Source organism: Dermochelys coriacea, chromosome 3, assembly GCF_009764565.3.
Source record: "Dermochelys coriacea isolate rDerCor1 chromosome 3, rDerCor1.pri.v4, whole genome shotgun sequence".
Taxonomy (NCBI): Eukaryota; Metazoa; Chordata; order Testudines; family Dermochelyidae; genus Dermochelys; species Dermochelys coriacea.
Window position 1 is genome coordinate 170345536 of NC_050070.1, and position 18607 is coordinate 170364142.

The window sequence follows — 18607 nt, forward strand, 5'->3', positions numbered from 1 at the left end:
CACCCCTCTTCCTGGGATTCACTGTGACTCTCAGCCAGCCAGTAAAATGGAAGGTTTATTGGACAATAGGAACACAGTCTAAAACAGAGCTTGTGGGTACAACCAGGACCCCTCAGTCAAGTCCTTCTGGGAGGCAGGGAGCTTAGACCCCAGCCCTGGGGTTCCCTGCGTTCCACCACCCAGCACCAAACTGAAACCAAAACCCCCCCAGCAGGCTCTCTCCTGCAGCCTTTGTCCAGCTTCCTGGGCAGAGGTGTTACCTACCCCTCCCCCTCCTGGGTCAGGTTACAGGCTCTCAAGTCTCCCATCCCCAGTGAAAAGAAAAGGAGTACTTGTGGTACCTTAGAGACTAACAAATTTATTTGAGCATAAACTTTCATGAATCATAGAATCATAGAATCATAGAATATCAGGGTTGGAAGGGACCCCAGAAGGTCATCTAGTCCAACCCCCTGCTCAAAGCAGGACCAAGTCCCAGTTAAATCATCCCAGCCAGGGCTTTGTCGAGCCTGCTACAGCTCACTTCATCGGATGCCTTAAGTTGATAGATTTCCACTCCATATGGCTAAATTCAGTGCCTTGCAATAATGACAGGTTTCAGAGTAGCAGCCATGTTAGTCTGTATTCGCAAAAAAAAAAAGGAGTACTTGTGGCACCTTAGAGACTAACAAATTTATTTGAGCATAAGCTTTCGTGAGCTACAAATGCATCCGACAAAGTGAGCTGTAGCTCACGAAAGCTTATGCTCAAATAAATTTGTTAGTCTCTAAGGTGCCACAAGTACTCCTTTTCTTTTTGTGAATACAGACTAACACGGCTGCTACTCTGAAACCTGTCATCCCCAGTGAAACTCCCCTGCTACATTCCCAGGTCAACACTCCCCCCTCCCTGCTGCGTCACACCCACCAAGAAAGAAAGAACTACATGCAAAGTATCTGATACAAGAGTATCTATCACTGATGAAATTTTGTTTTTAATCCTTATAATAAAAAAGGATTTCTGTTGCTCTGATTTCTTTTAGACAAACAATCTGTCTATCCAGGAATTAGGTGATGGCAGAGAGTTTCACCAAGACCACACAGAAATCTCATATTTGAAACTAATGTGAAAAGATGTTTGAATAATTCATAGTCCATTTTAGAGTATCACTGGTTCTTCATTCCCATCTCTTTAGAAAATGTTAAATATTAAATATGTTTAAAAAATATTTTCCACACAACTGACAGGCCTCAAAGAAACACTACAGGAGGTTATACTTTGATCACCTGATAACAAATTATCTCCTTATCTTTGTTCAAATACTTAAGATCAGTGTTTAAAAACAGGATGTTTAATTAAAAGGTAAATTTCTATATTTAATATTTTAAAAGCAATATTTTAATCCTGTTCAGAAAGGCACACCCTTTTAGCATATCTGAGATTTTATAACAAATCTTTAAAGTACTCAAGATTTCTCTGTAAAAATCATGGATACATGGTAGTTCTTAGATACCATTACACTTACAGATAACTATTGTTATACTCAATGTTATAAATAATCTCATTAGAATTTAGGGAAAATTCACACAAAAATAATAAAAATACCTACTACTTACATATACTAACCTGTTCTAAAACACTCTAGGCTGAATTCTACTTTGTATCACGCTGGTGTAAATTTGGAGTAACTCCACTGAACTCATTTCATCTTGCTATTTACGTAAAATGTAACACCTGATGCTGCTTGAAAACCACAGATCCTTTTCACATGGTCAGCTGAGGTCTACTTTTTTAAAAAGGATTCTCAATGTCCAAGTCATGTAGCTTCCATGGAAAGGTTGAGGCTTCAGGAAAAAGTAAATAAGGAGCAGTAAACCTGTGCTACAGCTGATAAAAGCACAATCCTTTCGCTTCCATAACTTTAGCTCTTTCTTTACCACTGCACTGTAATTACCTCTAGGAATATACTAGGAAGCCTACACTGCTTTTCTTTACCCTCCTACTTTAGACATGTAGAGATAAACAGAAAATTGCAGTTTTTGATCTCTCGCTCCCGAAAATATATCAGACAATTGTCAAATTCAGTGCATTTCAAGTGGAAAGTCCTGTACATGTGACTTTGTTTTCAAGGGACCCTGTTTCATAGTTTCAGAACAAAGTGTGACTTAATTTCCACAGTAGCTATTATAACTTGGACGAGACTGTCCTCTATTACATTATGTATCTTAGCTCCAACACTCTGCAAAGCCAGCATTGCCATGATTTATGCATAATCTGACCATTTTTTCTCATCTCCCTTTTTATGGTATTTCTCTATTTTATTTTTCAGAATTTGCCCTAGTAAAATGGTTTTCAATCTGTGGTCTGCAGACCCCTGGAGGTCCACAAACTCTGTCTAAGATTTCCAAAGGGGTCTGCACTGCTGTTTGAAATATTTTGGGGATACGCAAATGAAAAAAGGTTAAACACCACTGCCCTAGTAACCATGATGAGCAGTATATATAGACTGTAAAGAAAGGATTGAATATTTCTTTTCAGGTCCCTTTCTTACTCTTTCTTTTTAACTTAAATTTCAGTGTGTGGTGAGAAGACTACGAGTTTGGCAGAGTTACCTTCTCTCCTGTTTCATCTTTCTACTCCTTCTGTCTTGCAATCACATTTGCATGTTTTAATAATAAATATTGATACCTACCTCTTATATAGCACTTTTTAATTCATGGATTTCAAAGCACTTTAAAAAGGAAGGTCATTTTCCCCATTTTAGGAGGGTAAGTTAAGGCACAGAACCATTAAGTGACTTGCCTAAAACCACAGATTTGGTCAGCTGAAAAGCTGGGACTAGACCTTATGTCTGATTCCCAGTGCAGTGCCCTGTCCCCTGGACAACAGCATCTGTTTCACAACATCTGTTGCTCATGAATTTCAATAATGATTCTAGGTGCTTGTCAAGTCTGAGAATCAATTCAGAGGGATTGTTTTAGATACAGCAGTTTAGTCAGTTTGCACATTAAAAGCTACCATCTTATGCAGGCAGTACTAGTAAATGAGTGGAAGCAAAAAGGAAGTCTTGCTTTTATAGCACACTATTGTGACAGAAAGGGTGCTTCTTACAAGGTTCAAAATGAAAAAGCTGAGATCAATTCTGCTATTACAGAGGGGATAGCCCTTATTGATATTTACAGACTATTCCACGCTGTAATAGCTAGACAGGAGCTACTGATCTCATTCCTGTGTCTTGTTTATTTCTAGATTTGCGCACACACACAAAACCCTTCAAACCGGCAGATTGTACAGGCTGAGCAGTCAGTCTGTCATCCTGACTTCCTGTCACTGTTACCCTTTCTTTCACCAAGTAATTGCACCTTGCCCTAATTTAGATGCTGAAACAGCAAAGACTTATGCACATGCTTAACTTTACAAATTCATTGAGACTACTCACAGCGCCTAAATTCAAGCATGTGTATTAGTGCTTTAAGTATCAGGACCTTAGATTGTAAGCTCTTTGGGGTAGGGATCATCTCTTGCTATGTATCTGTACACCACACAGCCCCCTAGGCCCTGATCTCATAGGGATTGCTAGGCAGTACTGCTATACAAAAAATAAGTGGCAACAATTATATCTATCTTTGATATCTCTAATGCCCTCTTTACCATATCAGGTAGGTGCCCACAGTACTTACAAATACATACATGAGTAAAGGTTTGCAGAGTCAGGCCCATATAATGAACATCAGTCCCTCAAGTAACAGAATTGCCTTCTTTTTTGGAAAAAGAAAAGCAGTACTTGTGGCACCTTAGAGACTAACAAATTTGTTAGTCTCTAAGGTGCCACAAGTACTGCTTTTCTTTTTGCGAATACAGACTAACACGGCTGCTACTCTGAAACCTTCTTTTTTGGGGGGACAGGAAAAGTGGCTGGCTTCCCACTGGGGCACTCCTTTAAAGAAAGTCATCCTATTTGACATTAGTTCAATCCATGGTGGAAGAAAACAGGTTGCTTAGAACATCTGTTCTTGGAATCCTCCCCCATCCATGATTACATCCTTTTTTACATGCTGCCCCCGCCTAAGTAGATATTTTGCAGAGAATAAAGACATATGCAACGGTGGTGGAGAACACATATCAGGTCATATTTCCCTGGCTGCAAATTTCTCTCAGTGTGGGACAATCCCCAGAGGGGATATAGTCAGTGGTGAGCTGGAGCCAGTTTGCACCGGTTCACTAGAACCGATTGTTAAATTTAGAAGCCCTTTTAGAACCGGTTGTTCCGCAAGGGACAGCCCGGTTCTAAAAGGGCTTCTAAGTTTAACTGGCCAAAAGTGGCACCTTAGGCGCTGACTCCATGGGTGCTCCAGCCCTGGAGCACCCAAGGGGAAAATTTGGTGGGTGCAGAGCACCCACCAGCAGCTCCCCACCCCCGGCCCCAGCTCACCTCACCTCCGCCTCCACCTCCTCCACTGAACGCGCCGCCCCGCTCTGCTTCTCCGCCTCCCACCCCGGCTTCCCGCGAATCAGCTGTTCGCGTGGGAAGCTGGGGCAGGTTGAGAAGCAGGCAGCGGCTTCCCGCTCAGGTCCAGGGAGGTGGAGGTGAGCTGGGGCGGGGAAGGGGGGGCACAAAGAGGGCCACCCATGCCGTAGCAGGTAATCCGGGTGGGGGGCGCACAGGGGAACCACTCCCCACCCCAGCTCACCTCCGCCACCCTCAGCCTGATTAGGGAAGCCGCCGCCTGCTTCTCAGCCCTCCCCGACTTCCCACCGAACAGCTGATTCGCTGGAAGCCAGGGGAGGGGGGCAGAGAAGCACAGCTGGGCGGTGTTTTCAGGGGCGGAGGTGAGGTGAGCTGGGGCCGGGCGCGGGGCGGGGAGATGCCGGTGGGTGCTCTGCACCCACCAAATTTTCCCCGTGGGGGCTCCAGCCCTGGAGCACCCAGAGAGTCGGCGCCAAAGGCGCCACTTTTGATGTGATCAGTGGGGGAGCAGCCGCTCCCCCTGCTCCCCCCCAGCTATGCTCCCCTGCCCCTAGGAGCCAGAGGGATCTGCCAGATGCTTCCTGGGAGCTGCCCCAGGTAAGCACCTCCGGGACTCCCCACCTCACCCCCCAGCAGGTGCCTCTGGCTCTTAGGGGTGGGCACCCACTATGGTGGCCCATGAAACCCTCCTGCTCAGTTCTGGGGGCAGTCAGGGGACAGGGGTGGATGGGGCAGAGGTCTGGGGGGGGCATGTCAAGGAACGCGGGGAGGTTGGATGGGGCAGGAGTCCCGGGGGGCAGGGGTGGGCAACGACCCCCTCGTGGGGTGAGGAGGGAACCCATTGTTAAGATTTTGGCAGCTCATCACCGGATATAGTCATCATTGTGGGCTCTTAAGTCACTCCCTAGAACACCCAGTATACAGGGAGAGGTGGAGAGAACTGGTGGGGTATGATGAATTGGGGCTCTCTCTCCCCAACTAAAGAATTCTGGCTGATATCGTGCAGTTGTTCTGTGAAAATCTCCTTTGTCATTAGTGCCTTTAGGTATGTGGATCCACCATTGCTGACATGTCCTGCAGTGTACACGCTAGGCCAGCAGTTCTCAAACTGGGGGTCACAAGGTTATTACGTGGAGGTTGTCAGTACATGCCTCCTAGCTAGTAAGTCTGCTGTGAAAAGGGTGTTTTTAATTTATAAGTGGGGGGTTGCACTCAGAGGCTTGCTGTGTGAAAGGCGTCGCCACTACAAAAAGGTTGGGAATCACTGCACTAGGACAAGATAGAAAGGGCCAGTGCTTAGGACTCAGTGCAAACACGTGAACGCTTGGTGAGATGCATCCTTAGAAAACCAGTTTTAGCTTAACAACTCTGAAGGGAGGGAGGGAAGGAATGGGAGGAGAGAGTGAGAGAGAAGGGGGGACGGGCAGCAGCTGTGGAAAACTACACAGAAGATAGAACAAACCAAGTCAGGTGGGTTTAAATAGTGAGCCACGCAAGAATGGTGGGGGCAGGAAGGAGGCAGACAGGAAGAGGAAACATGGGGCAGGAAAGAGAAAGGTCACAGAAGTTGGAAAGGGACTCCATGAGGGAGAGAGACCAGCTAGCATGCAACAGCCTGCATGAGGAGCAGGCACCCTGCCTGCCTGCTTTCCTCGGCCCAGACAGTTCCCCAAGAGCTCACAAGGATGAGAGAGAGATTGTGGTTTCAGATGTTTACTGTTTTGATGTCTAGTGTACTCTGCTTTACATGATTAATTATAAAAGAGCATAAAGGCATTAGATTGTGTGCGAGTGTTGACTGCTTCACAACTACTGCATGCCCCTGAGAGAGTTATATTGTAAACCCAGAGATTCACACCCTTGGGGTGGAGTTCTGAGGGGTGTGTTTCAGTAACTAGGGTATCTTAGGGGGTCATCACTCATCCTAGGACCTAGGGCAGGTGGGCTGAGGATCCCCATTTCCAAGAAGGTATAACACACAGAGTCAGTGCCCAGGAAACCTATCAGAGAGGCCAAGGGAGTAACCAGTGCTACGGCCTGTTGAGGAGCTAGAAACTTGAAATACCCCAGGGATGTAGAGCAACAGAGGCTTGCATTCCCCTCACAGAGTCCTAGTGGGTGTCCAGGAAGGGGCACTCACTAGAATCTGCAACAACAGATTATCAGGGAGAGGGTGTAGCTGGAACATGCTGAGCTCCAGCTGACCCTCAGATGGTTCTTTGGGGTCCAGTCTGCCATTGTAAAACCAGAGCAACCCCCATGCTGCTCTCATCTATGCCAGAACAGGGACTCATGAAAATTTGGCTCCAGGATGGAGTAGCTGCAGCTGACTCCTTTACACTTCCCCGTCTCAACTGTGCCCACAGAAGCTGAGCATCTAGCCATATCTGTACAATAAGCTGCACACACTTATTCTCCAAAATGTTAATACAAGGGCCCCCTCTGCTGGTAATAATGTTACATAATAAGTAAAGCAAATGCTCCTTAATAAAACTTGAGACAACATGGCTACCTCCTGAACATCACACTCTCAGACTCAGTTTAAAACTCACAAAAAAAAAAACAACAAACAAAAAAAAACATGCATGCCCCTCTGGAAAGGATACTTCACAAAAATATTACTGATCAATGATTTGTTTAAGTAATTGCTAGACTGTCAGAGAAAAGGCCTTAGTTGTTTAAAAATGTGTTATTTTTAGATGTGTTGAGAGAAATAGTACTAAAGGTAAATTATAACACATTTATCCTTAAAAATAAAGATGAAATATAAGCGTGGAAGCAATGGCTGTTGAGAGTATAAAGGTTCAACCTAAACCATGTGCGGGGTAAGACCTTGCCTATGGCAGATGCACTGTCTGGGCTTATTTACCAGAAGCTGAGAGTAGCAGACAACAGTATTTTCTTTCCACAGGCATTTTCTTTCCAATTATATCTAAATCTCAACCTTCCCAGTAAACCATCATACAAATTTGACAAGCTGCTTTTTATATCTCACTTAAAATGTACAACTCTGCTCTCACATAAAATAACTGTGAAACCAATTGGCTGGTCTGATTTACTTTATGCCAACTGTGTCCTACTAATTGGAAGTAGTCATGCAGCCTGCCAAAAGCCCAAATGTGGGTCACAATTTGTGAAAAACATCCAAACAGACACACAAAAGGATTAATCAAACAAGAAACTTAAAATCAAGCAGAATTCATTCATTCATTCATTCAGGCTCTGATTCAGTAAAGCAATTAAGCACTTGCTTAGCTTTAACTGTAAGCATACGTTCAAGTGCTTTGCAGAATCTGGGGCCTGGAGTAACCTCTTATAACCACAGCTCTGAGATTCTGGAATGCAGTAACTTTGAGTCTAAGAGATGTGATGTCCTATAAAATGAAGGACATTTGTAAACTCCAGGCCAAATCCTGCAGTCTATATTTAAACAAAACTTCCTCTGAAGTCAGTGGATCAGCATTAACCCATGACATCACTAGAGTTATTACACCACAGATAAGTTCAGCACCTTCACAGCCTCATTTCAATAAAGAGGAGTCAGCATATTCCTTCCCATACTACAGGAGAACTATCCCATTCCATCCAGCTCCTTCAAATTATCTAGTAAAATTGTTATTACAAAATGACCTGTACTAAATAAAAATCCATCTCCAGTTCAGCAAGCTCTATACTTGCTGTTTACAAACAGTAGCTTGAAATAGTCTGCAACATAAACAAACTGTTTTAATTCACAGTTGAGGAGGCGCAAAAGCATGATGAGAGCTGTACCTTGTTAATCCCAACTTCCATGCTCCAACTGTTCTTAAATTAAATGTCAAATTTACATGAAATGTATATAAATATGTGCTTTTGTTTACACAGAGCCTAGCTTTATTTTTGCAACACACTCAATTACTAATTCATTATAGCACAAACAGATTATAGTCCACTACTCTAAAAATGGGTTTTAGATTTAACTCTCTGACGACTGTAAAGGGAGTTTAGTAGCAGCTGAGGGATTTATTGTCGTTCTTCATTATTGTACCGCCAAGCTTTTTTTAACAGCAATTTTGATTTTTCTACATGTTGCTCCACTTTACAATACACTTAAAATCATTATTAGCCAGTTCAATAATTCAGTTTTAATTTCACATAATCTACAGTAGCAGAGAGTCAAGAAAAGCTAATTTAATTTACTCTATCCAGCAAACGGCTGTTCTGTGAGCCTACGGATGCTCCTGCTGAAATCCATGAGTTTTTAGCTGTAGACCTCAGTGGGAGCCAGACAGTTTCAGAGGTGTTCAAAGCTGACCCAACTCTGCTCCCTCTGAAGTCAATAGGAGTTTTGCCATTGACTTGAACAGGAGCAGAGTTAGGCCAACGCTGAGCACTTTTGAAATTCTCATTACATATGTCTACCATATAGATATGGTATCTTTAGAGTGAGGTCAACAATGGACTTCCTAGAGTCATCCTCTGTTCTTCTTCCCTCCCTGATTAAGGTGGCTCTGCCTGGGGATAACTTTTTAAATCATCATTATCCTCAGTATGGCGGGAATGCTTTGTCTGAGAGGTGGGTTTTACAACACAACCTATAAGTGGTCATACGCTGGATTACTCTGGCCACCTCTGGCAGCTTGTTCCACAGCCGAACCTCTTTGACTGAGAATACTTCACCTCCAGGTCTTCTAACTGGCTTCCTTTGTGGCTTTGTACTGTACCAGAGGAGCACAGATATCCAGGAGGGTCAAAATTAGAGAAATGGTCCCTAGTGTAGCTATATGTACCTAGGGAAATACAACCTAGATGGAGCTACTAAAAGTTGGATCCATACCTGATTGGAACACTATTTCTGGAGAGTGTTTATCAGTAATTCAGAATCAAACTGGAAGGGCATATCGAGTGGGGTCCCACTGGGATCAGTTTTGGGTCCAGTTCTGTTCATCAGTTAGTTAGATAATGGCATAGAGAGTATACTTACAAAGTTTGCAGACAATACCAAGCTGGGAGGCGTTACAAGTGCTTTGGAGGATAGGATCACAATTCAAAATGATCTGGACAAACTGGAGAAATAGGCCGAAGTAAACAGGATGAAATTCAATAAGGGCAAATGTGAAGTATGCCACTTAGGAAGGTAAAATCAGTTGCACACATACAAAATGGGAAATGTCTGCCTAAAAAAGGAGTACTGAAGAAAGGGATCTAGGGGTCATAGTGAATAGCAAGCTACCTATGAGTCAACAGTGTAACACTGTTGTAAAAAAAGCAAACATAATTGTGGGACTATTAGCATGAGTGTTGTAAGCAAGACACGAGAAGTAATTCTTCCTGTCTACTCCATGCTGATTAGGCCTCAACTGGAGTATTGTGTCTATTTCCACATTTCAGGAAAAGATGTGGACAAATTGGAGAAAATCCAGAGAAGAGAAATAAAAATGATTAAAAAGAAAAGGAGTACTTGTGGCACCTTAGAGACTAACAAATTTATTTGAGCATAAGCTTTCGTGAGCTACAGCTCACTTCATCGGATGCATTGTGAGCTGTAGCTCACGAAAGCTTATGCTTAAATAAATTTGTTAGTCTCTAAGGTGCCACAAGTCCTCCTTTTCTTTTTGCGAATACATACTAACACAGCTGCTACTCTGAAAAATGATTAAAACTCTAGAAAACATGACCAATGAAGAAAGATGGAAAAAATTGGGTTTGTTTAGTCTAGAGAAGAGAAGAGAAGACCGAGAGGGGACATGATAACAGTTTTCAAGTTCATAAAAAGTTGTTACAAGGAGGAGGGAGAAAAATTGTTCTCCTTAACCTCTGAGGATCGGACAAGAAGCAATGGGCTTAAATTGCAGCAAAGGCGATTTAGGTTGGACATTAGGAAAAAATTCCTGTCAGGCTGATTAAGCACTGGAATAAATTGTCTAGAGAGTGGAATCTTCATCATAGGAGATTTTTAAGAGCAGGTTAGACAAACACTTGTCAAGGATGGTCTAGATAATACTTAGACCTGCCATGAGTTCAGGGGACTGGACTGGATGACCTCTCGAGGTCCCTTCCAGTCCTATGATTCTAGACTGTGCTGAAGCACTGCTGGCTTTGAATAAATCGGTATTATGGTTTAGAACTGAGATCAGAAGCAGAGATGGTGCCAGAGCAGAGAATAAGAAACAGTTTTTGCTGTTGCTTTAGTTTTAGACAGAAACATGCTTCACCAGCGAGGAGCCCCTGCAATGCATATGCATCCAGTTCCATGTACCATGAGTTATAATGATCCAGTATGAATGTGACAAATGTAGGAATCGCCATGGTTTAATTCCTCTCCAGGTGGGAGGTTAGGAAGTTTCCTAGCAAGCTGCACAGGTAATGAAGCATATTGTGCTACTGATGCACATGATGGTTTAGGCTTAGTGATAAATCAAACAGGATCATGAAGCTTTGCATCACTTTGGTGGATAGGGTTGAATGCCAGCTGTTCTTTATCCAAGTGTTGATCTATTCTAGGCACTGTGACATCCTTCTGATGGCACTGAATGCAACTGTGGAAAATGAGATATACAGATGGGCATTCATGGGCATAATGTTGGCAGTGGTGCACAGTTTCTTGCTTTTCCAAATAGCCTCATGTAGACATTAAGAGGAGGGAAGAAAGGACTGATCCTTGCGGATTTCCAAAATTGGGGTGCTTTTGCAGAGGAGGATTTACTTCTCTTGGTCCTTGTAGCGAGGCATTGTGGCTCCCCGCTGCCCCGGAGAGGGTCGAGCCCCTCCAGACACCAGAGTGGGCAGAGTCAGGAAGCTCTGAGCCCACCCCTCAGAGGGACAGGTGGCGACCCGGAAGTAGAAAGGTGCAACCCAGAAGTATAAAGGCGGGCCGTTAGGGCTCACTAGAGGACCAGCCTCCGGGGAGGCCAGACGCAGCCAGCCTAGCCCGCGACTGGGGAAACCCCAAGGCCCCAGGTCCACACCAAGACTGCCCTGATCTGCCGTGCGCCCGCTATCCAGGGGAGTTACCGGACCTGCCGTGCGCCCGCTATCCAGGGGAGTTACCGGACCTGCCGTGCGCCCGCTATCCAGGGGAGTTACCGGACCTGCCGTGCGCCTGCAACATAGAGGAGTTACTGGACCTGCCGCTTGTCCACTGCCCCGAGGAACCCATGGTGCTGGACCCCCCGGAGAACACCACCGCGACCCAGGTACCAGAAGGAGGGGAGTTAGGAAGTAGCCCGGGGACAGCCGACCCTAGTCTGCAGTAACTCTGCCAGAACCCATGTCAGTGTGTTGCGGTCAGGAACCCCACTGACCCAGCAGCATGGCGTTGGCTGCTGCTAGGGCCCCGGGCTGGGACGCAGTGGAGTGAGTGGGCCTGCGTCCCCCCTGCCACCCAACTCGGGGTGGCAATCTCCCCCTCTTCCAGGTCCTCGGAGGCCTGGGCTAATTCACACATGCTGTGTTGCTCGGCCCCTGCCTGAGGGCCTGAGCTACTGACTGTTTGTTGCTCCACCCTGACCCAGGGCCCGGACCTACGATGCTCAATCCAGTTACCGCAAGAGCTGCCGAGGGAGACTCCAGTGGCTGGACAAATTCCCCAAAGTCAACTGTGTGTAGCGAGCCGGTGTGGCTCCCCGCCGCCCCGGAGAGGGTCGAGCCCCGGCCTAGCCCCTTTACAGTCCTGTTTGAAGAGGAATGATTGAAGCCTCTTTAGTGTTGTGCTGTCTATTCCAGCTATAATCATGTAAGAGTGTCAGTAACACCCTGTGGTCAACTGTGTCAAAAGCAGCAGAAAGACAGAGTAGTATTAGCATTGATATGTGGTCTCAGTCCATTGTCATGAAGAAGCCAGCTTTTAGTGGCACTTAGGCTGCCTCCCTGCTATGCCCCAGCATGAAGCCTGATTCAGAAGCATCCAGATGTTGACTGATGTCACATTCTGTTGGAGCATGGAGTCACTACATTCTCAAATATTTTGCCTAGGAATGAGCCTTTAGGCATGGCAATAGCAGGAGAGATTGTTTGCATCAGATGTTAGCCTTGAGGATTGGCTAGACTACACTAGTTTTCAGGGAAGTTGGTAGGCTTGCTTCTCTGACGGAGGCATGGAAAGCATTGTTGTTCTTTGCTGGCTTTCACCAGCCATGAGGGAACCGATTCCCTGGTGGTAGTACAAATATTTCACAAAGGCTCTTGAGCTTCAGTGAGTGGCTGTACTTCCCAGAAAAGTTGCAAATGGATAGAGACTGTTAAAAGCTTTAATAAGGAAATCTGATGTCTTTTGGAGGGCATTGTGTGCAAGTGTAAGTGACAAAAACTTTTCTTTTTCTATTGTTCACAATGCTGATCCCCTGCTTGCTTTTCTGAGCAAACAATGCTGATTAATTAGGGACTCCCTCATTTTTAAATTCAGTGAAGAAGCCATTTATCAACCCAGCAGATGGTTCATTGTCAAAATGCCATTAGTCTGTTGGTAGCACTGATATATGCAGGACCCAGTGGGAGTCCAAAAAGAATGAAAATAGGAGATGAATAGACTGAAGAACAGACTTTCCCTTTTAATCCTCTGGCTCTTCATAACAGTCATATTTAGAAGTCTAAATGCCTCTTTTGTGTGGGGTCAATTCTGCCCTCAGATACAGGTGTCCTGGATCTCGCCAAAGCCAATGGGAGTTGCATACACTTATTAAAAATTTGATCCTATGATCCAAATTATGGCTGGTTCCACATAAGTATGGTAAAGAAAAGGATTAGGCTAGAACTCTTTCCCTCCTAGGACCTGAGAGGCACGGGGCGAGCAGCTAATGTCTTTGGCAGAGCTAGTGACTCCAGAAGGGGCATTTCTGGATGGGACTAGGGATTGTGGTCCTTCTGCTCTGTGCTTCAAAGGTAAAGCAAGAGCTGTTTCCTAGCAGCACTGAAGGCATTATGCCTTTTCAGAGCCTGGTGTCTCCAGGTACTGCTGCTCAGGCAAGGCACTCTTCTACCTCCCCTGGCACAGCTCTGCCTCAAAGGAGGCTTAATTTAGCATTATATGAGGAAACATTCTCACATGTTCACGATCTCATTTAATCAAATGCCCTGTTTTCAAACAGGGCTTACTTGCTTTATTTGCTTATTTGTCTCCCCAACACCTTGACAATCACTGACATTATAAAACGGTTTAGTTAGGAGGGGGATCAGCTAAAAGGGAAAGGAAAGTGAAGGGGATGAGGGCAGGGAAGAGAAGAGGGTACCAAGGACAGGTGTGGAGTGAAGCTGAGGTGATGACACTGTGAGAGAGAAGTCTGGAGCAAACAGTCAGCACAGGCCAGACGAAGTCCAATCAAAACTGTAGAGAGTACTCTAAATATCCAAAGGTCCCTGCTTTGGCTACTTCTGTTCCTACTGGCTAGAGTCTCCGGCTGGCTCCTTCTCTGAAGTTTTTTTCAGAGGAAAGCAGAGCTCTGAGTGGAGGGTCTCCCCTAAACAGTTTTGGGGGGGATGCCTGATGTGTGAAATGGTGGTCCCAGCTTAACCCCATTTTGCCCTCTCCCCAACCGTACAGCAGTCCCTGCTTTGGCTGTTCCTACAGGCTGGAGTCTCTGGCAGTTAAGTTTCTCTCTAATGTAGAATGCACTCTACCACAACCTCTCCCCCCATCCGTACATTTAGAAGGTGGGACTTTTATACCTCATTTATCTTAGAACAATATCAAAAGTGCCCCTCAAACACCCCTGCACCCACAAAAGAGAATTCCTTTTTCAGACAACTTTAACTAAACATATAAAAGAATATTTGTGTGCCTGAAATTTCTGTGTCTTGCCTTCAAAAGGCAGGTGGCTTACTCAACCTATTGTGTGCACCAATGTTTGCAGGGTTTATTTTTCCTCTTTAATTAGCATTTTAATAAGTGATTAGGCACAGCTTGTTCTTTTAGCTAGGATTGATTTTATCTCTGCTGGACCTACACTTTGTTTTTCCTACATTCCGGCTGCACTGCGGTAGGCAGTTCTCACATTTAAAAAAATACTCGGAAGATGCTACTTTTTCTAATGCTTTCTGTGACTATTTTTTATTATTTGTATTCCAGTAGTGCCTAGAAACCCTAACTGAGATTGGGGGACCCATCCTGCTAGATGCTGTACAAACACATAATAGGAGACAGTCTCTGCTCCAAAGAACTTATGGTTCAGATGTCAGCGCATGTGTCTTACATGCTAAGACAACATGAAAGCAAAGAGAGGAACTGACTTGCCCAAGATCAAACACAAAGCTGGGAATAGTACTCAGGTCCCAGGTTTCCCAATGACCGGTCCGTGGACTGGCACTGATCCCTGAGAACTCCCTGACACAGTTTAGGAAGGCAGCAGGCTTCAAAAAAAGTTGAGAGAGACTGCACCAGACCACACTGCCTTCCAACAGTCTAAGGCTCCAAGAATCAATGGTGTCTATCCTGTCATTAAGGACAGAACAACAAATTACTGCAGGAGGCCCTCTGTGTAGCATTGAAGAATGGGGCCTCAAACAAGAAAGAAAACTTTCAGCTCATACAAATTCAGTGGCAGCTTGCTGTGCCGTGATTATACAAATAGCAAACCCAATGTTACGTCTCAATAGGATGTAAAATACTGTTGTATATTTTTATAAGACTAACATCTGATTACATTCCTCAGTATGAAGTAATTGAAAGTGACTCTCCTGTGACAGAAGCATTACTATTCACTTGTTTTTGATGACTACAGTAGATGTGATAACAGTTAGTCTCTAAGGTGCCACAAGTACTCCTTTTCTTTTTGCAAATACAGACTAACACGGCTGCTACTCTGAAACCAGTCTCACTTATGAGATTATTTGTATTCTCAGGAGATCCCATTGTTCGTAGTCTAAGGAGACAATCCTCTTAACACCTGTGACATATTTTTTGAAAAATAACTATCAGATGATCAGTAGAAATGGCAATGCTGGTAGGAGTGTACGCATAAATACATTTGTAGAATTTATAGTGTCATCGCAATGTACAATATTCTCAAACCTTCAACTGTACACTAAAAATGCAGATTTGTTTAGTGATTTTAGCTATCTGGCTTCAGTGAAGAGAACAACTGTTACATCCAAACAACTACATTAAGAACAACATTAAGTGTGCAAAGTCAAGCACTCAAGAGTTAGGACACGCCAGAATTAAGGTTGTCTGTGCAGCGTTAATTCAGAGCCCTTGTGAGAATATCTGATAAGACTTTAATTACATGTTCACATACTATTTTTTTCCACAGGATCCCGCATCTCATTCAGTAATGGATGGTGCTTACTGAGCAGCTATTTAATAATTCTTTTTCTCCTCAACTTTCAACGTGTGGCCCCATGTATTATTTACCGCAGACTATTCAAACCCTGCTCTGAACCCCAAATTATTAAGTTTTTCATGGGCTTTTCTATGGTGTTCATCACCATAGTATTTGAATGCTTCACAAACATGAATTAATTTATTGTCACATTTATGTATTATGTGAGATAATGGTATGAATCTCATTTTACACATGGGGAACTGAGGCACAGATATAAAACTAAGTGTCAACTGATTTTGGGTGCCCCATTTGGGACCCTAGGGTCTGATTTTTCAGAGTGTTTAGCATTATATTGCACTTCATATGTCAAAGGCACAGCTCCCATTAATTTCAGTTGCAGCTCTGAGTGCTTAACATTTCTATAAATCAGACCTCCATGGTTTCAAGGTGGACACCCAGAAAATGAAGAACATACAATGACAATTAGTGGCCACCTGTTATAAGTTTGGTTTAAGAGACTTGTCCAGCACCACACAGGAACTCTCTGGCAGAGGCAGGGACACAAGTTAACTGCCTTAACCATGAGATCCCCTTTTCTCTTCCTGCAATTCCCTGCATCATTCACTACACTCCTTCCAACTTCTGCAACAAACAAATCTGGGTCCTACAGACAACAGCCTCCTTCTCTATCTAATCCTGATTCGTTGCCTGAACACAGTCTGTCTTATGCATTGACTAAGACAAGTTTTTCACGGGGACAACAAAAGGCACATCCCTGCCAAAAAGCCAATCCTCTGTGAAGTTTCAAGTCCTTACATGAAAGCATAGACACCCTGGATCTTTTCAATTAAATAATTATAAGAACGTTTTTAACATGGCAAAACAATGCATGTATTGTTGTCTTATCTCATTCTCAGAAATGGCTGAACCATTTTTACTGATATTTTCAAAAGGCACCCTGAAATAGACACCCAACATGGAAAATTTCAGGCTGAAATTTCACTTACAGTTTGACAAAGTTATAAGTGACCGAAAACAAGGTCAGATATAAGGAAAATTGTCATATAGCTTTAAAAATAGGCGGCACTAGCAGCACTGCCTAAAATAAGAAACCCTGCTGTTCACTGGAGTTCTGTTGCAGTTTAATGATATCATTAGCTTACCTGATAAGAAAATGATGAAGTCCAACATCAAAATTTCTGTAAGAAAAACAATACAACATATTTTAAGTGCTCAGATACAACAGTGATGAGTATTCTAGAAACACTCAATCTCAAAATAATCAAATACATTTAATTAGCTACAATAAAATTACTTCTACATACTATGAACTGCAATGCCAAAGATAGATCAAAGAAGTAGAACATACAATTTCATGTGATTTATACAACAACATACATTAAATGTCAGATAATCATCTAGAGGAAAGACTTGAATTCAGTTATAGTCAAGTTCGAGAATTTCCATGACCCAATGTCTGTTCAATAAGGCAGGGCCATGCAGGATGGTATAAGTTCATGGAGGCTATAAATCTGAGTCCTGGTGTTGATATGAATTTTTCTCTTAACCTTTTCATAACTAGTAGGTCTGTGCGCTTCATGCAGTAAAGAGCTGTAGATAAAGGTAGATCCTTTTACCTGAATTGCTACATATAGCAACTACTCTTCTCCTCCTTCTCTAGGGCTGCTTTGTGCCATTCCAACAAAGCTGCACTAAAACAGCACCATCAGCCATGGTGATTCCCTCTCATCTTATATAGATGATGTAGAATAATCTATAGCAGCCCCTATGCCACTCCCCTCACCCCCAGCCTGACTTACAGAGCATGTACCTGGGAAAAGTATGCCTGGAGCGGATGCCCTGTATTCATCTGACATCTAGCTGGTAAAATAATCCTATGGACTACCAGCAGTCAGTACAAGTTAGATCAGCACCAGGGACAAGAGCAGTGCCTGGAGACCCCAGGACTGAGGGGGTATGTTTTCATAGCCCCGGAAGCAAGCCTCCCAGCCTGGGTAGTCAGACTCGGGTTCATGCTATATTGCTAAAAATAGCTGTGTAGACTTTGCCACTCAGGTTCTGAAGCCTACGGAGGGGGAGGGACCTCAAAGTCCAAGCTCCAGCACAAGCCACAGCTTCTAAGCGCTGTCTACCCAGCTATTTTTAGAGCACTGCTACCCCAAGTGTGTGGACCCGGGCTGAGATGCTTAGACATAAAATGGTGGCTTAAAGCCATCTTTGTTCCCCTCTTCTGGATTTGCTCTAAAATACCCTTCAGCCAAATCTGGAGCATCCAGCCCATGAACTGTAGTTGACAAATCAATAAAATTGCAGGAAAACTAGTCATCTGAATTTTGCAAATCTACTTGGTATCTGTGTATACTTTTCTAAGGAAAGTAGGAGACCTGCAATACATTCCCAGACCAGCTGGATGTAAATAATGGCACAGCTATACAAGTATTGTTTATGAGCTGGGTTAAACCTTTTTATGAGTGGAGTTAAAACCTCATCAACATTGACGCATGAACACATCCTTCCTCATTTTAATATAGTTGTAAGAGACAGTTAAGGGGCCACATCTAAAACAAGGCCTAACAGAACCTGTCTAGAAACTAGTACCATGTGGGCAACGGGTTCCATAGGTATTGTTCTAACCAGGTGGGTGGGCATGTCTATGGGCGAAAAAGACAAGCTGGGAGGGAGGACAAGAGACAGAGACTGAAGCAGAGCAAGAAATTCAAGCAACGGCCGCCTGTAAGCGTGGTATGACCCTAGCCAAAAGCCCAGAGAGAAGTTCTGTTCAGGGACACAGGCTGAAAGGAGCTTGGATCTGTCAGCTAAGAAACTGGTCCTTTTGTTCTTGGTTTCTCCTGGAGAAACAGGACTTTGTAGATTCTTTGTAAATACACAAAATTACATCAAA

General features: G+C 43.9%; 1 protein-coding gene across 10 annotated transcripts in view; it reads right to left on the reverse strand.

The window, feature by feature from the left end:
• The window catches only part of HHAT (hedgehog acyltransferase), a 311133-nt gene that overhangs the window by 201028 nt on the left and 91498 nt on the right, over positions 1 to 18607 (reverse strand). For 9 of the 10 annotated variants that reach the window (XM_038397617.2, XM_043511806.1, XM_043511803.1 and 6 more), the window contains one exon: positions 16848 to 16883. The exons of the other annotated variant lie outside the window; for it this stretch is intronic. In XM_038397617.2, coding sequence (XP_038253545.1) covers positions 16848 to 16883 — 36 coding nt within the window. The remainder of the gene's footprint in view (positions 1 to 16847; positions 16884 to 18607) is intronic. 10 annotated transcript variants of the gene reach the window in all.